The following is a 17888-nucleotide window of genomic DNA, read 5'->3' on the forward strand; positions in this document are numbered from 1 at the left end:
TACTTATTATTATTATTTCTTTCCACTTCTACTATCTTACGTTTTGCTATCTCTCCTGTACCAGCTACGTTGTATCGTTCCTTTTTCACTAATGACATTTTCCCCGTGTTTCTTTCCGGTGACACTAATAAGTAAAATATAATATGAAACGCGACTGAAGTCAGAGAGATTCTACGGCTCAGATCTACGGAATAAGATGCAGATCGAGAATAACAAAATTACGTTAGAAGCAAATCTGTCTGGCTTCAACTAGACAGAGTACAAGAATGTATTATTAAAACGTCGACAAATTCGACAAGGGTCGCCTTCGTTACACGAGACTCTCGATTCTAAAATCGCTCGATTTTATTCTCCAATGAGTATTTATACAACGTTCGAAGATACGTGTTATTTCGAAAATTATAAATTTACTATTGGTAAAGTGAAATACCAAGATATAGAATTATATTTGAATCGTGTATTTAATTTTGGTAGGAAAATTTATCCCAACGTATAAGAGCAACTAATGAATATAGTTAAACTGGATAATCTGGGTAGATATGTGCTAGTTTGAAAATTGTACAATGTTATTCTATAGTGACGTGAATGTTTGGCAACGAAATCCGATTATGTATATTCGTGTCGTGCATGTAATTTTACAACGGAAAATAATTGTAAGATTGGATGGATGTATTTCAGGTAACTGGATAATCTTGAAAGATACGTGTTACCGCGAGTATCTTATTTTGTTATTATACTGACATTATATTAATACTGGCATAACACTGGCATAGAAAATAATTGTAAGGTTGCTAGAATATACTTCCACTGAATGGATAATACCGCCAGGTATATGCTATTTTAAGTAACACGTAAATACCTATTTCATAATTGTTACTGATAATGTAACTTCATTAGAATATCTGAAAAATATAATTGTTGTTGCGGATAATTACGTATATTGGAAAGTATATCGAATCATAAAAAAAAAAAAAAATGTATTCCGTAACGTATTCGTACCGATATATACATCACTATATGATACTTGTGAAAGCTTGAAAGGTCATAACAAAATCTAAATTAATATTCAATTTCATGTATCATTTCCTCTAGGTACTTATTATATGTGTAATCGTGTTTTCGTCGAAAAATACTGAATTATAGTTTTACACGTTGTAGGATTAGCACATAAAAGAGATTTACTGTATTTCGAGTCTTATAATATTTCACTGACAGTGGAGAGCCTAAACTTTCAGGTAGACTATCATAGTTTCCAACCAGATACAACTGATACTGTGTGAAAAGAACAGAATTATTAATTTTGACGACGTCTTATCGGTCAAAAATTACATGCAGATTAACTCAGGGGATATTCTTTTACAGATTAATATGATACTTTCACGCGTTAAATTCAGAAATACTGCTAGACCGTTGTCATTTCAGATTTTATTACTCAGATGAATGAAACTGATAGTTAGAATTAATTTTCTCGCTATCTTTCTTTATATACCTATGACAAAGTGTATAATATTTTTTTTTATTAAATAACTAGAAATAGAAATAAATGAAAGTCTTTATGTTTTTTAAACATCGAATAATAATACGCGTTTAAGTAATAGTACAGGTCTACCTATTCGTAAATATTGCACGAAAGAAAGAATTTGTCATACAGACAGATACATATTTAAAAATTATCTAAAGTGTGTGTCATCGTAGCTGTTAAAACGTAGCGTTATCTTTTCAAAATATCTAACGTCAGTTTCCTTCTTCCTGCATAACATTTCGCAATTCAATGAAGAACCATAAATCGATTATCGCATTGCCAACGACCTAACAAGACCAACGTTACGAGAATCAACACGTGTACCGCCGTATCGACGGAATTTGAAATTTTATCAGAAATTTCACGCAATTTACGATAACTTATAAGATATTGTACGCGTGCAATTGCTTTGATTACTGCGTTCCTTCATAAACAAGATTTCTGCCTGCAGAACGATTTCATCTCCTCTGTTTTGTTCCTGTAAGAACTGTTGCTTGCATTGTTCCTCGATTCAAAGAAAAACTCGATGAGCTTGAAAATGGAACAAAGAGAAAAAGTTAGTCAAGAGAAGCGTTGTAACAGAAATGGCTTTATCCTAACGGAAGACCGTCTGTGGCATATACGATGCGCGTTCATCGCGTCACCATTTTCGCCTCATATTATAATTAAAATTACTGCCTGCATATTAACTGAAAACATAGTATTAATTTCTAGTTTGTCTTGTTATTATGCCAAAAATTGAAAAATTAATAGTAGACTATGAATGTTTATGTAAATCTGTATTTTTGCGAACGTAACGAAAGAAACAGAATCTAAACAGATCTAAACGAACATCCTCGAAATATTATCACGAACGCTACGTTTTAGATAATTTGTATATTCCTACAATTTATAAGAATACTCAACATTTTTGTATATCTTATTGCAGTAAACATGTTTTTCAATATTATAATAAATTCGGTGCATCGATAATGTTATCAGCCGAACCACCCATCAGTTATCTATGTATATCAGAGTATTAACTATGTATAACGATACATTGTTCCTCTATGAATATCGTAAAACCGAAAGAATCCCATGCATACATTCAAATTTCTCAATCGCGTACACCTTTTACTCCAACTTTACGACTCGCCTCAACAAGGATTTCTCCGATCCAGCAAATAAACCGTACACCAGCAACTAACTCGTCCCAGGCTCGAACAAATGTCAATACCATAAAACTTAAACCAATGTAATCTCTTTCAGAATTTAAACTTTCATCCATAACAAACGTCGGAACACGCATACAATATTAAAAAAAAAAGAAGAAAAAAGAAATCGATATTGACTAGACATCAGATGGGTAGAAACTATCGAGACAGGGGTGACAATTAATCCAGGGTTGCGGAACAGTGAAAAAAAGTTTGTCGGATCTAATTAAACGGCCGCCTTGCCGTGCGTTTCGCGCGTTTTAAACGTATTACCAGCATTTAATGGCACGTATCGATTTCGACAACGATGAATGGCATCGAGAACGCGGCGTGTTTCGGGGGCACAGAGGTATACAACGAGAAAGAGGAAGAGAAAGATAAAGAGAAAGAGTAACAGAGAGGCAGAGAGAGAGGGAGAGAATACACACGAGGGGACGAACGCTGCGGTCCGCGAATGACATTTCAGCCCGAACAGCGACGGAGACCGGAAAACCGGGAGGGGAAAAACAAATCTACGGGTCGCGCGAATGACGTTTCAACAGTGCGGCCGACTGGAGCAATTACTAACGGAATATTGCAATCATTACGTCTCTATCTCCCACGCAGGCTGTGCCTCTGTGCCTGTCTCGGTTCCGTTTCAAAAAAATGATCGCGTATCGATGTGACCGGGGTAGACAACCGCCTCGCGTTGCAGATCGAAAATCATTCGCGGAACGCCGCCAATCAAACCGTTTCCACGTGAAACTTGATTTCGGCCCTTCCCTCCGCCTCTGCCTCCTACGCCACGCGCGTCTCCACCCCCGCGGGCGCCCACGAAACGACGACAACCACCGAGCGTCGACGGCCTATCCGTTACCGCGCGCTCTATTCTTTTTGCGTTCCGTCGGCTCCATTTGTTTCGCGATTTCGATACGCGCGCCTGTACTCGATGGGACGCGTTAACCGAATGCCGGTCACCGTTCAGTTTGTTGTCGTTGCATTTCCCTAGTGTTAAACGACGAGCTTTTAACTGTATTGTCCGTAGTTTTTTCGCGGGGGAAGGGGGGAGGGTCGATTTTTTTGGTTGCGTAGTAAGAAAGTATTTTCCGATTTACCGATGAAGAGTAATCGCACAGACTGTGTGTGGTTAGTACAGATAAAATACAAAGTATAAATCTCTTAGAGCGGAATTTCTGTTTAATCCGCGGGAAAAACTTAGCTTTATTAATTGCGACTAATAGGACAATTTCTGTTTTCGTGGTAGTAAACGGCGAGCAGTCAACTGCATATAGAAATAACATTCCGCTACTAAGACTGATATTTAACGATATCATAAATGTTTCCTGGCTAAATAATATACGATATTTCCCCTTACAAAAAAGTAAACAGTCGATTTTTCATAAAAGGCATTTTTAATTAAGCATTCCATTAAGATCACGGAATTCTTTCTTCCTGCTCTTAACATAACGTTCTAAATGTTACGGAGACTACATTCCTCACAAGAATGGAAACAGAGATTAATGAAATCATAGATGGATACTTGAGCACGTAAAATACAATACTTCTGGTTCTTTGATGGAAAAGAAGAATTTCGAACAAGAATGAGAACGGTTATCGATGAAATTATGAATTGTATGTAAAAATACAATATTTTTACTCGAAGATTTATAAAATCTTCCTCGACGAAGAAGGAAATGGTCAGTCTGCTAGAGAAAACCATTTTCAAGCATTTCATTAAAATTCTGAACGAATTCTTTTTGAAAAACTGGCGAATGACTGGGACGTTTGAAAAGTAACAACATATAAATAACAAATAATTACAGAAATGCGTTAGAATGCATTATTAGTAGATGCATAACTAATAGATATAATAAATAAATAAGCGTTGTGCACAAATAGCCAACATTCTCACGACGTTACCGTAGCGTCATCGGTCGTCATAATGTTAACATTCTAAATCTAAGTCGAACTGCAATTTTTCTCTGCAAATAAAAAACATCACGCAGAATTTAGCACACAAGTTATCAAGCAATATTACCAAGGTAGAAAAAATTCTGTTCATCGTAATTTGCAAGAACCATCCACGCGGCGGCACGATAATTTCGAACGATCGCACAGCAACGATCACGCGCGACGGCTGATGAAAAGCGCGCGAACGCGATCGTTGCGAAGTGTCGCGTACAATCTGCCGTTCGCATCGAAGTATCTAAATATCTATCGAGTAAGGACGATACGATGTTTTACACTGTCGCTGAAACGTCGTTCATTTGCGAACAGCGTTTTAAATGAACGATATCTCCGCAAGCGGCTGCCTCTTATCTGCTCCGATTATGATTATAAATCGATAACCCGCGGTAAGAATGTGAGTAAATGCACGTACACTACGATCGTATGTATTGTTCAAATAATTTTTTGCAAGTGCTCAAATACTTTTGCGAATCACTGTGGACCTATGTTTGCGTTTAGGTCTCTACATTCTATCGCGATGTTCTATCACGCGTTGTAGCCACATTGATTGAAAAGAATAAAATCATTTCAACTCGATTTATTCGTAATTTTATAACTAAAACATATGTTGTCAAGAATAAGCAAATATCCGGATACTTTTGAACGATAGCATACACCGATTCGCGTGTGCTTCCCGGTAAATCGTGAGAAAGACCGTCTCTTGAAACAGCGATATGTTTTTTCTTTCTTATCAAAACCTCTCTGTACCTTTAGTTCTTCCTTTTTTTCTTCCGTTTTCTTCCTTTCTTAGTTCTTCCGTTATTCGATGATAATTTCGTACAGTTGGAAATGAGACTAGATCGCGGACGGTATGCGGTTTATGCAACGTTCTCGCTACGTTCTCACGCTGATCCACGAATACCGCGGGACAGTCCGATTTTGCGTTATCGAAGATCTCTATTGAACGCAAATGTTTAAAAATATTTCGTAGAGATTTAATCGTAACATCGATGTCGCTGCTCGCCATTTTTTCATCCAAACGTAAACAACGTTCTATGACGTGGCTCTTTTTCGTTTCTTCGAATTTTGCGCAAACCAACAGAATTTGTGCCGTTTGTATTTTTCATTGTGTGTTTAAAGACACGTTAGTTATTAGTGATCACAGGCAGAATGCTCGTTTTAAAATAAAACCAATATCTGGCGGAAAGTCTAGAACTTTCTTACCGCAGTCTCCTTTTGGTAACACGTCGAATGAATTTCATGGGTCTTGGTTCGTATTTGGAACAAGTGATTAAGATATGATCGATAGAGTTTTGTATACAGCAAGTGTTACAAATGTTTGGTTCAGTTTTTATGATAAGACAGCAGTGTGTCCCATCTGTATGGACTATTGCACTGTTTCACGTTCGTAGTTATGTTTCGTTTGAGAAACATTTCGTAGTTTGTGTTAACAGTGTTCTTTATAGTTTTAGGAAAACGAATAAACGTATGGCCATACTTAACTAAAATTGAAATTAAAACTATAACGTGCTACTTTTATTATTTATTCTTATTTGTTTGATCAAACTATCTGCTATTAAACTAATACTGCACTTTGTATATAAAAATGTATCATAAACTGACAGTATGCGCGAGACTACAAACGAATCCTAGTCGGATGCCAAGAAATCAGAGTACTAGACAAGTGTACCACGAAAAAATCGTCACAAAACTATGCCTCCCGTCAGTTTTTTTTTTTTATTTCCCGGTGGTTAATGACCCGAATGGTCGACCAAGGAATGTCTTCGCGTATTAATCAGCCCAAAAAATGTACAAAACACCACGCTATTTTTCGTAACGGACCAGCTGACGCTATTTTTGTGTTTCCACAAAACGTGTTGCCGTTCGTATTCTTCAAGCGACGCGCGCCTCTCTAAAACGCATGATTTACACCGACCATCGGACGTGCCAACAGCTGATTCTCTGACACGCTTCTGTCTGAATCTATTCTGACCTGCTTAGTTAAAATATATATGCTATCTAGCATTTTTTGCCATTTGTCAATGTACGTTAAAATATCTGAAGTTCGCCCTTATTTATCTTTTAAGTAAAGTTAAGTGTACGCGTTTCTTAGAGATCTAACAACAGTCTAATTTGTCTGCACGTATAAATTTCTAAGTGCTTCTCAGATGACTTTGCTAGATTATAATCTTCTATGTATCTATCATCTACCAAGTTAGATTGTTCCAAATTTAAACGCAGATATAACATTTTATTGTAGCGGTATGTTACCGTTGCAAGTAAGAAAATTCTTCAATTTCTCGACGAATTTTTCTAGCTTTCACTTCTATTATCTCGGCATTTTTCTCTTTAATTTACATATTTAAAACTACGAATTAAAAACAATCCCAAGTGTTTTCTATATTAAAATACATACCTGGGATATTTAATCGTTACTTGATTGTTACGTTAACACGAACGTTCTAACGCTATTTTTCTAACGCTAAGAAGTATCTCAAGTTTATGTAATATACAAAAAAAAAAAAAAAAAAAAATCGTTACCGATATGTACAAATTTTCGCTCCGATTTTATGTTAAATATTTTTTTCGAATATTAAAAATCTCCTTTGGATGCTAAAGCGTGAGCAAAATTGAAATATGAAAATTTGAAAGTCCCAGCAGCGTATTAATAATACGCGCCTAAATTATCTGCCTGTGTACACGCGTGTGTATAATAATTATCCTATAGGCTATGAAACTCCGGCTCGACGAGATGCTAAATAAATATTTTAAATTAGACAAGGAAGAACTGAGACGATAGGAAGAAAATGGCAAAAGTAGAATTTTCTCGGATATTTCGAAGTGGCGGACAAAACATGTAACTAGTATCGGCAGTATTAATGTATAAGCATTGTATATGATGCGAAAAACCGCGTTATCGTTCGATAAACCGTGGCCGACTCTGTTATCCTCTTTCTTTCCGATTTTTCTCAGTAAAAATCTCGAGAACTTTCTCATAATCGCGGCCAGTTTCGTACTGTAGGAGAAGTTTCGTACTTTTCATCAACTGTGTACGTACTTTTCTTCGAGTTCTCGCGGCGAAAGGAATTTAATTTGTGGTTTTTTCTTTCTGCTCTTCTTTTGAAGCGGCGCGGATGGAATGCGATGCTCGATTAAGAAAAACCAAAATTAGACAGCGATGCAACAACTGTAATTATCGTGCTCTGAATTCTGATAAGATCGTACACGTTCGTTATACATACATTGTTACATTCGGCGCACGAGTACTGTTAGACAGACGGTTTTGTTTAGTTCGCTTTCGAATCGAACGGAATGTAAAATGTTCGTAAGAGTCAGCAATTACGTTGCGAGATATGAAAATGTATATTTAACAGCGAGTATCAGCGGCTAAATAAAGATTCACCGTGCTATAGAAAGGTATGATTTCGAGATTCAAAGCTAAGAGATGTAAAATACGGTTTCATCAACTCTGTAATGTTTCGATAAGTCTTTTGGGGTGTGAAACGCAACGAAAATATATTTGCTGTTTCGTACGGTACGAAATATCTGTGTTCAAGCGTTGGACAACTTTTGAACCGTTCAAACTTTGCAACGTTACGATCACTGGAATCCTAAGGTGTTACAGTTTTTGCACTTTCATTCAGAAAAGCAAAATTTTGTTCTGTATAACGATAATTTTCTAACGATATAATTTCCCTTGAGAATTTGTATACTTCACGTTAAAATAAAATCACGTTATTGTGCAAGTGCAATAGGTTTTTACGTTTTCAATATCGTATGAACTGCTTGGAAGGTAATCCGATCAACTCCGTTATTTCTAAATTTCTAAATTTCATTGGTATTAATATTCTCAAAGAAAAAGATGATCTAGTTATATAAATTTGTTCTTCGTTGGCAGATGACATAATTGCACACATGCACGACAGTGAATCGAATTCATTCGACAGTAAAGAACATGACAATAAGAAATATGAGAATTATTCGTCGAAGGAAACATGACCTTAATTTTCTTTTAAAATGTTATATTTTATCAAATAGATAAGATTTGTCTCAAACTTTAGATACTAACATGACGAGGACACTTGTATCTATTAGTAACAATGATAATGAAATTTCAAAGTGTTTCGTATAACACGTATTTATAAAATATGTCTACAAGTGTTCGAATATCTTCCTCAGTCATTGTCTAATAAAAATTGCCTAAAATGTAAATTCCCTAGTATCCTAATAGCTCAAAACACGTCGATTCTACATTAATTCCTTTTTCTCGTGAAAACTAAGATCGATCTAAACTCACGCAACTCGTGCGATTCCGAGATACAAGTTTCCTGGATCCCGCGACGACCAGTACGAAACGTATATAACTTTCTCGACGTCGAATTTCTCAACTCGACAAATACTGTTTCGCATAATATGTAACACAGCGTGTCAACGTAAAAAGGGCAATATGTGATACTACATCTGTACCAATGCCTCGTATATCGTAACAGATTTTCCTGATTTATTCGGCCGCGTAGAAAGTGAATTCACGGAGAGTGTGGGCTCTAACTTCGCACGCGTTTCCCAAGCCGCTGCAACAATCGCGAACGCGGTTTTCGAAACGAACGAAAGTGCTTTCTAAACGTATCGTCATAATCGAACATTAACATCGATCGAACGTTACCATCGATTTCTTTTGTTGAAACGTGTAATCAATGACAAGCTAATTCTAGCCCGTAAACCGAGTTACTTTTCTCATGAATGTAGAATACTTCATTTGGAAATCTTAAGCGAAGAAAATGATAAATCTTCTATAAAACAATAATGTTTATATTCAATATTTTGTCAACTAATTCCACGTTAAAATGATCTTCTCATTTGACTTTAGAATGAAATACGTGTTTTTGTCATTCGTCGTTTTGAACATTTTTTAAATGTTAAGAATGTTAATGTGATCTAATATTACTAATACGATATGTAAACTACCATCGTTTATAAATGGCATATCTTTGAATCTATCAGACCATTTTTTTTCCAAAAACTTCATGTTGAAATACCTTTTTGCGGTCACAAAGTGATAAAAATTAGAAAATCAACAAAAATGGACTTGCCATATTTTCTTCATTTAACACGATAAAAGGAACACCGAATGTTTTTTGATTCTACGCGATAATTAGATTTACGTAATAAAAAAATTCTTCATGAAGTTTGACACAACAATTGGACGTTCGAAAGGAACTGTAAATGCTCTAAGCAGGACTTATGTATATCTAGAAGCCTAGAAAAATTACGTTAAATAATTTATTATCAAGACGAATGAAATATTTTTATACTCCTAAGGTTGCAGATAATAAAATGTCTGATTCTACCCAAATTTTTCTTAACTTTCGAATTAACTACAACTTTCCCAAACAATCTGATACTAGCATTCAACGTTAAAAAAAAATAGAAAAAGAAAAGAAAGGAAGGAGAAGAAAACAGAAAACTTTTCGTAACGATGAAGAAATCTAAACCGTCCGGATTTTGTTAAGAAACGATATTTTTATTGGCGTCACCCTGTATAAACCGCGCTGCCAACGATTTCCTCTGAAGATCTTCAATGTCACGTACGCGTCGATAACGTGAAAATCCGCGTGGGGACGCGGAACGCGCGTGCGGCAGCCACGGGACGCGGCAACTTCGTGGAAAATTCGCGGAACTTCCCGGAAAGCAATGAGCCGCGACAATTTCAACGCGTAACGATCGTTAAACGTCCAACGGTAGGTATATAACGTGTGCGTGTATGTGCGTAGAACGAGACGGATGGACGCAATAGAGGCGGGCAACGGAGAAACGACGACGGAAAAGACGTGGTAGAACAGAGACGGTTAAGGTTGCAGCGAGACAGATAGAGGGAGAGAGAAAGAGTACGCGATAGAGACGGTGTGCATGCGAGAGAGATAGATAGAGACACGGTCGACGGTGCGAGAAGGAAAGTGCTACAGCACGCGACCTTCACGAAACGTCAAACGTCTATGCTGTTTAGCATGCAGGGCCGTACGACTGAAAGAGGTTCACCCACGCTCTCGCCCTCAAATACCTTTTCTCCCTTTCTCTCACAGAAACTAGACTATCATTTACCGATTCAAGATTCGCGGTGCTTTCCGCAACGCCGAGGAAATCGCATTTCGTCACTGTTACCATAATCTTGTAGAAACGGAACGACAGAACGTGATCTCTCGACGAACGAGAAATCGTAGGTGTATATGTATACACGTATAAGCTTTCGAACCTAACAGTAGATGTTGATCGACTTTATCATTAGCGGACGACTGGTCTCGCGTGTCGGTTAAAATTGAACCGATCGTGGGCGAACACGAGTCACAGGAATTTCGAGCTGTCAATAAACAGACGTGTCCGAGAGAAGCGACTCGAGGATGCAGGGAAACTTGTGTGACAGCGTGACACGCGAGACCAACCGTCCGATTCTCGCGGTTTGGAGGAGAATCATCTACCTGATACCCCACGAAGATTCTTCTCCTTCTCTGGTATTCAGAGAGATTTTTTAAATTTGTTATTTGGTCGCTCACCCGAAAAGCAGTGCTCACCGATCGCCCACTTGACTGGCGTCGTCTTCCAAAAATCTCGGCTTACTCTCCCGACGCACGTGTGATATTTTCGTCCCGCCGTTGGCGGCTCACGGAACACGCACTCTTTGCCTCACGTTTTCGCTTCAACACCAATCGAGACGCGTTTCGAACGAACCACGGGCTGCCTCGCGTTCTTTTCCTCGTTCGATTCGATCCGATCCAGCATGTCGTTCGTGACTGGTTTTTATACACGACATTTCGTTCGCAATCGAACGCAAAACTCACTTGTCGCACGCTTGTCAGCGGCCAAACCGCACCGTCGAGTATAGGTTAGGTAAGAAAGCTTGCTAGGTTAGGAAGCTTATTACGTACTGTTCCAGCCAACTTTTCGAAAGCTATCACTCTTGACGTCTCTCCGGTTGTCATTTCAGGAGATGCGTCATCGATGCGTTTTTCACCAAGTTACTCATGTGCGCTGTCTCATGTGTGTTGCCGACGCACTCCTCTCGATCCGTCACTTGACGATCTTCGACACTTTGCATCGAACCGCGTCTCGGCCACGAAATTCCACGGGAATCTTCCTCTACGTCAATGCTGCTTTTAATCGGTGACACGATCGACCGACGTTGCTTTCACGAGTGCGTTTAACTTTTGTTTACTTTTCTCCGCGTTTGAGCGCGCCGTTACCGCGCCGATATGCTTTTTCGATTGATTCGCGGCGCGTTACGCGATCGCGGATATGCGTTACTTTTTCAGATCTGCGACAGATCGTCGAGATATCGCTAGAATCGCACACTGTCGCTGTAATCGATTATCGTACTTCACTATTCACTTGTCACGTGTTTTCGTGTATCGATGCGCGGCGTAACGAATTTTTCCTGGCCAGCCTATCGCTCGTGCCAAAAACGTTTTTGGAGTCGGTTTCCGGATCGTTCGAAATGATTCACGAGTGTTAATCAACGCGTACAATGCGTTCGCGATCTCGTGCGTGGTAAACACTTTGATTCGTAGCATGACAGTGACAAACAACGATCGTGTCGGAGTAATCGAAGAAATTGGCGAATCATAGACGGTTCGCGAATGCTTTGAAAAATTTGTTTGGCAAAAGTTAAACAGCACAAGGTCGATCAACGTCGAACGTGGTTACGATGCGTTGCGAGAAACGATTCACGATCCACTGGCGTCCGCGCCACGGGTAACTGTCAACCGTGGGATTTCACGTGTCTCGGGCGCGCTGTTCGGGCGACAGAGACGTTCTCTCGATGGGAAATCCAATGATCGTGCACGAGAGATCTGTGAGCGGGTGCAAAGTGCGTGTTCCGTGTCCTGCCGTGTGTTTGTATTCTTTTTCTTTTTCGCGTATCGGACGATGGAATCGAAGAAAATTGTAGCTGATACGGTGCTCTTTTTCTTTCTCTCTCTCTCTCTCTCTCCCTCTCTATCTATCTATCTGCTTTTTCCACGGGTATCGCTCGTGACAGCAAACAGCAGCGGCGACAACAACAACAACAGTAGCAGTAGCAGTCAATGTCGTGAAATATAACAGGAACGGGCACGTACGAGGAAAAAAAACTTCTTTTTCACACCCCGGCAAAAGTGTTTCGTCGTAAAAAAAAAAAATAGAAAAAAAGGAAATAAATGACGAGAAACGTGTAATCACAGATCGCTGCCGACAATTGCACGCACTTGGAGCCACGAATTCGAATGGACACTCGCATAGAAATATTTACCTTGCTACATGTAAAATGAATAGAGAGCCTGCCTGAATCGAACGAAGGAAGGCTCAACCGGCCCACTGTGACGTCGCCGGCCTACTGTCAGCTCAGCGCTCGCTCGGCCCCGCGGTCAACTAACCTACCGTGTTCGCCGCGCAGACTTTACCGACAAAATAAATCGATTCGGCACCGCCCACGACCATAATTCGCCCACGATAAATCCTATTCGGTTATATAACTAATTTACGCAAAAGTTTCACGCCGATATCATTATTTAATAAATATCTAATGTTGTTTCGGTCGCTCGCTTGACTAGCGTAGTAGTCAGGTGTGAAACGCTCACGCGCACAGCCACACATACAGAGACGGCGCACGTTTCCCTCGCAGATCTCGCGATTCGTAGAGCCATAGGCGTCGTTGGACCAAAAAAACTCTTGTTCGTCGTGTTAAGGGTGGGAGGGGAGATCGTGTAAGAATATCAAACGCATTGACGTCTTACGCAGCACGGAAGGTAATTATTTCGGACGTACTTTGCCGCACGTCTGACCTCGAAATTAGAAATTTCGCACGGTTTGGACTGGCGTAGCTCGAATTTACGTGCGCGACAGAGACAGTATAGGAGTAAGATAGCGCGAGACAGCGCGTGTGCGTGCATACAAGAGAGAGGAGGATAGAAAGAGAAAGATAAAGAGATGCACAGACGGAACAGATATTCGCGTGCAATTCTGCCCCGATTTGTCACAGGTATTTTCCCCTTCCTCTTCCTTTTGTTACATCGCCTACGCAACATCGAGTCGAAGATGCTTTCCTAAAATTTATATGCAGATTTTTCTTTTCGCGTTAAGCTCGATAGTTTCGCGGGCTTTCAAAGGCTATCGAGAAACGTTGTCTCCCTCTCTAAAACCGATTCTCATTTTTCCATATTCGTATCGAATAAAAGTCCACGTATTTTTCCTAACCTTTCTTAAACCCTTCTTCTTAAGAAAGGGAGACAGAGAGAAAGAGAGAGGGAGAGAGAGCGGGGGGGGCGGGAGAGAAAGAAAGTAAGAAAAAGAAACAATCTTTTGTACAGGTATCGGAGAAAGGATCGGAAGGAGCTCAATACCACGAGAATCATATCGGAATACGAAGGGGACCTCGAACGCGCGACACGTGCGACTTCGAATTAGAAAAAGTAAACACGCGTTCGGCCAGGTGGCGCGGAATGTCGTTGCTATATCGATGTGCGGACTCCACGCGCGCAGGTAAGTACGTATACTTTTCGTGCAATATATAGTTGTTACGATACGTCTGGCTATATAGATTCTTAGGTAATACTAATTGCGTCCGACTGTCGACTACATCCGTAAAGCTCGCGGCAGCCGCGTGCGTGCCCGAGAAGGCGCGCGCGCGCGCGCGCGTGTTTGCTAGCGAGCCAGCTCGCGAGATCACGCGTCTATATACGCACACGTGGACCTGCACACAAGCACACCGCCGCGGGGAATAATTTCATTGTAGCTACTTTAATGCGATCGTCGCCGATAAATTATTCCTAGGCTGATAGCTCGTGATCGCCGCCGTAAGAACCGGAATTTACGGCGAGTCGTGCCGTCTCGGTTTAAACGCAAATCCATCGTGCAAATTGAATTGCCTCAATGTCAATAGTTTCTTCATCCGATGAAAGAAGGCCATGCGGTGGCACGTTAACGCACGTAATCCTCTCCCCCCCCCCCACCCAGCCATTCTTTTAATGGTGTTTCTCGATCGATCACGATGCAATTCTTTTATTTTCGACGCTTCTTTGCATAGCGTTAAACATAGGAAGAAATGCTCGAGATAACTGTAGTCGCGACACTTTTTAAGTTTGTATAGCATCCTCGCAACGATTAATAAATTATGCATTGTGTAGACTCGGAACTAGTTATGCATACTTTGGCTTTTTCAAATCTTTCTTCTTGTGTACACGTTGCACGAACATGAGTTATGAGCGTGCTATAGCGAAGCACATTTGATACGCCAACGCGAAGAACTCTGTGTGAATGGAATTACTTTGTTGCGATTTCCGTCGAATCACCCGAGTTTTTCCTTTATCGATCTTCATCGTTACACGTTGGGACGTAGAATCGCGCGTTACGTAGGTGTTCTGTAGAATACAAAAAATGTCCTATGCCGACATTCGAAATATAATTCAGAAATCTTTACTCTACAAATGAAACAAATAATAAAGTATGAAAGTAGAGATATTGAATATTACAGATAAAAGTACTAACAATTTCCATTAAGAATTTAATATTTCTAAAATTGATGGTAATCGAATAGATATCATTTATTAATTCCAAAAATTGTCAAGCAAAATTTCTTTCGTTATAAAACCTTGGCAAACAACAATTAAATCGCGCGTTAAACATCCGCACTCCTATAATTCCCATTATCCGCGGTTTTTCCTGGTCGCGAGGAAACACAATCGTGCCACGTCGACGACGTTAGTCCAGAAAAGCGACGCGCGTCTAGTATCGCTGTAACAGGATGAAACGACGCGGTGGCGGTGCACTCGGAGAAATTGCACCGAAAAAGGTAGAAAAAGGGGGAGGAAGAGAGAGAACATCTAACCAGCTGGCTTGATACTTCATTATGGCTGCTGGTTTTTACGGTGACCCTCGTCGCGCGGTACTCACCGGGTATTTTCCCGCGTGATAAACGCGATTATTGTCTGGCGTTGTTTGCAGATCGATCCGGTGTTGCATGCGCGTCCACGTGCACGTTGTTTTTCATAGATCGACCGCATCAGAGGGCGGTGGAGGTAGAGCTGACGGGATGATCGGTTGAAATTGCGCGTCTACGCTTTCTTAGGTAACGCATTGCGCGTTGCGTGAACGGAACTCCACACAGAAAGAGAGAGATAGATAGATAGATAGATGGATAGATAGATAGATGGATAGATAGATAGAAAGAGAAAGAGAGAGAGAGAGAGAGAGAGAGAGACGGCTGGTGTGCCAGCCCGTGGCAATTGCTACACTTCGTCTCGCGCACCTTTATTTTTGCTTTGCGTGAGCGCAGGTGCCTCGTCGAGCACGTGACGTCGCTTGTGTATCTGCATCCACGTAATACGCTATTAGGTAACGCGTCGATAGTGCGTGAATCGGATTTGCCGTCGTAACGCCTGCCTGCCGCCTACAGTACGTTTCATTGTCCGTGGATACCAGCGAACCTGCACAAAAGTCGGTTTTCACACGGGCCTGGAACACAACACACCAGCCGCTCGTGTACCAACGATAGAAAAACGTTTCGCTCGCCCGGAAGGACGTTTCGTCGTTTGAATTTTCACGATGCGTCATGGTGTTCGCGCGCTTTCCACGTCTCCGGATATAGTCGAGTTCTCTCTCGCGAAATTCTGTCAATAACGCGACACCGCTGCGCGGATTTCGTTGCTTTTAATTCGTTCTGTGCATCGATATTTATCGTTTGATTCTTTTGTCAAGCTTAAAATTCTTTCGTACACCAGCGTCCATAAGCATTTCTATACTTTCAAATTATTGCAAATATATAAACTTTACATAACTATCGGTCTCCGATCTCATGTCAGGCGACCATATATAATTAGTACATCGGCGAAAACAATAGTTAATATATGAATTAATATAAATAAAAGAAGAATCTGAAAATAATAGAAGAAAATAGTAGAAGATTGCGTTTCGTTATAATCTAAAAGTTTATATTGGTTTTGTGAAGTGTCAGCTGTTCATTACATACAAATACAAAGACCGAGTGATGCAATTTTTATTTATTGTCTTTAGTCCTCTCCTTTCGCGCTTGGACGGACTTCTGGATTTACGCTATATTACATTTTTTGCGCCTCAATTACAGCCAAAGGCAAAGAATTAATCATAACGTTAAAAATGCAATAAAAATCTTCATAATGCAATAAAAATTTTCGTCGAATTACGCCAGACGTCTAAATATTTATGGACAATAGTGTACATATATTATAGTAAAAGATGTATTGTATTATAAATGCTAGTTTTCTTTAGAGTTTCGTTTACGTCTGTTGTATTAAAACATTTATAAGACACTAAATTGCGTATATGGAAATTTATTTCCGTAATTCGTTCAATAGGTCAGCTATTCGCTAGCTAGATCTTGTAAATTGCTATTGTGAAAAAACAATGGTTACTAGAACGATCGTAAGGATGCACATCGATAACCTATTTGCAATGATTTTAATGAACGTTTTGCTCGTATCATGCCGATAAAGTACAATTCTCTGCACGTGTGTATCGATACCGCGACAGCGTATTTTTCCAGCATCGTTGCTGATAATATTTGAAAGATCTAAAGAGTTCTATGTTATAACGTGATTCGATGAAATCTGTGAAACGTTGATTAATGAAATTGCAACACTGTGTGGTGACTGTGATCGTTAGAGCTTGGCGTCGTGAAATAGTGCAGAAACAAGCGTTAACTGTAATCTCATGAAAGCATCCTTGGGTCAAAATGTGCACGCCTATTCCTGTTACATACTCATTAAGCAGGTATCTGTTCACGTATCTACCCGCACGTGTTCGTTTCTTTTTCTTGGAGAATCAAATAAACAACTTTCAAATACAGCGAACACAATCACTTTATTACTACGTGGATAAAAAGAAAGAAAAGGCGATTAATCTGAGACCTTAGATGACCTATTAAAAATGCTCATTTTGAGATTGTGTAATAAGCACCTCGTGACATTTGCATCGGTCAGTCGGTTGTCATTGTGCTGGGAAATTTTTCATCTAGCGATAACACATGACGGACGATTTCTTTCTTTTTTTTTTTCCATAAATCCAATCTTACGGTCTAGTCTCGAGTAAACAATGTGGATGATATTTTAAAATGTCAAACGTTGCAATGTTCGCAAGTTCGAACGTTTCTATGTTATTCGACTAATTTTTAACGTATAAAACACACTTACTAGAGTAACCGTTTAATCGTCTGATTGCTCCCTTTGAAACAACGTAAGAAATGTCGG

At 39.8% G+C, this 17888-nt stretch overlaps 2 protein-coding genes across 25 annotated transcripts in view; one reads left to right on the forward strand and one right to left on the reverse strand.

Annotated features, from left to right (window-relative positions):
* LOC122566684 (zinc finger protein 628-like) overlaps positions 1-13014 on the reverse strand; it is a 120286-nt gene extending 107272 nt beyond the window's left edge. Inside the window, exon 1 of one of the 8 annotated variants that reach the window (XM_043724289.1) lies at positions 12920-13014. The gene's annotated coding sequence lies outside the window, so the exon portion shown is untranslated. Of the gene's footprint in view, positions 1-11189; positions 11338-11561; positions 11647-12919 lie in introns of those variants that run through there. The other 7 variants (XM_043724292.1, XM_043724286.1, XM_043724288.1 and 4 more) reach the window with 7 other exon arrangements.
* The window catches only part of LOC122566686, a 116154-nt gene continuing 108509 nt past the window's right edge, over positions 10244-17888 (forward strand). For 5 of the 17 annotated variants that reach the window (XM_043724303.1, XM_043724308.1, XM_043724306.1 and 2 more), the window contains exons 1-2: positions 11840-12499; positions 13977-14148. In XM_043724303.1, the coding sequence (XP_043580238.1) occupies positions 12452-12499; positions 13977-14148 (220 nt within the window). In that variant the 5' untranslated portion in view covers positions 11840-12451. Of the gene's footprint in view, positions 10380-11398; positions 11524-11839; positions 12525-13179; positions 13649-13976; positions 14153-15940; positions 16923-17888 lie in introns of those variants that run through there. The other 12 variants (XM_043724299.1, XM_043724305.1, XM_043724309.1 and 9 more) reach the window with 11 other exon arrangements.

Source organism: Bombus pyrosoma, linkage group LG4, assembly GCF_014825855.1.
Source record: "Bombus pyrosoma isolate SC7728 linkage group LG4, ASM1482585v1, whole genome shotgun sequence".
In the NCBI taxonomy this organism is placed as follows: domain Eukaryota; kingdom Metazoa; phylum Arthropoda; class Insecta; order Hymenoptera; family Apidae; genus Bombus; species Bombus pyrosoma.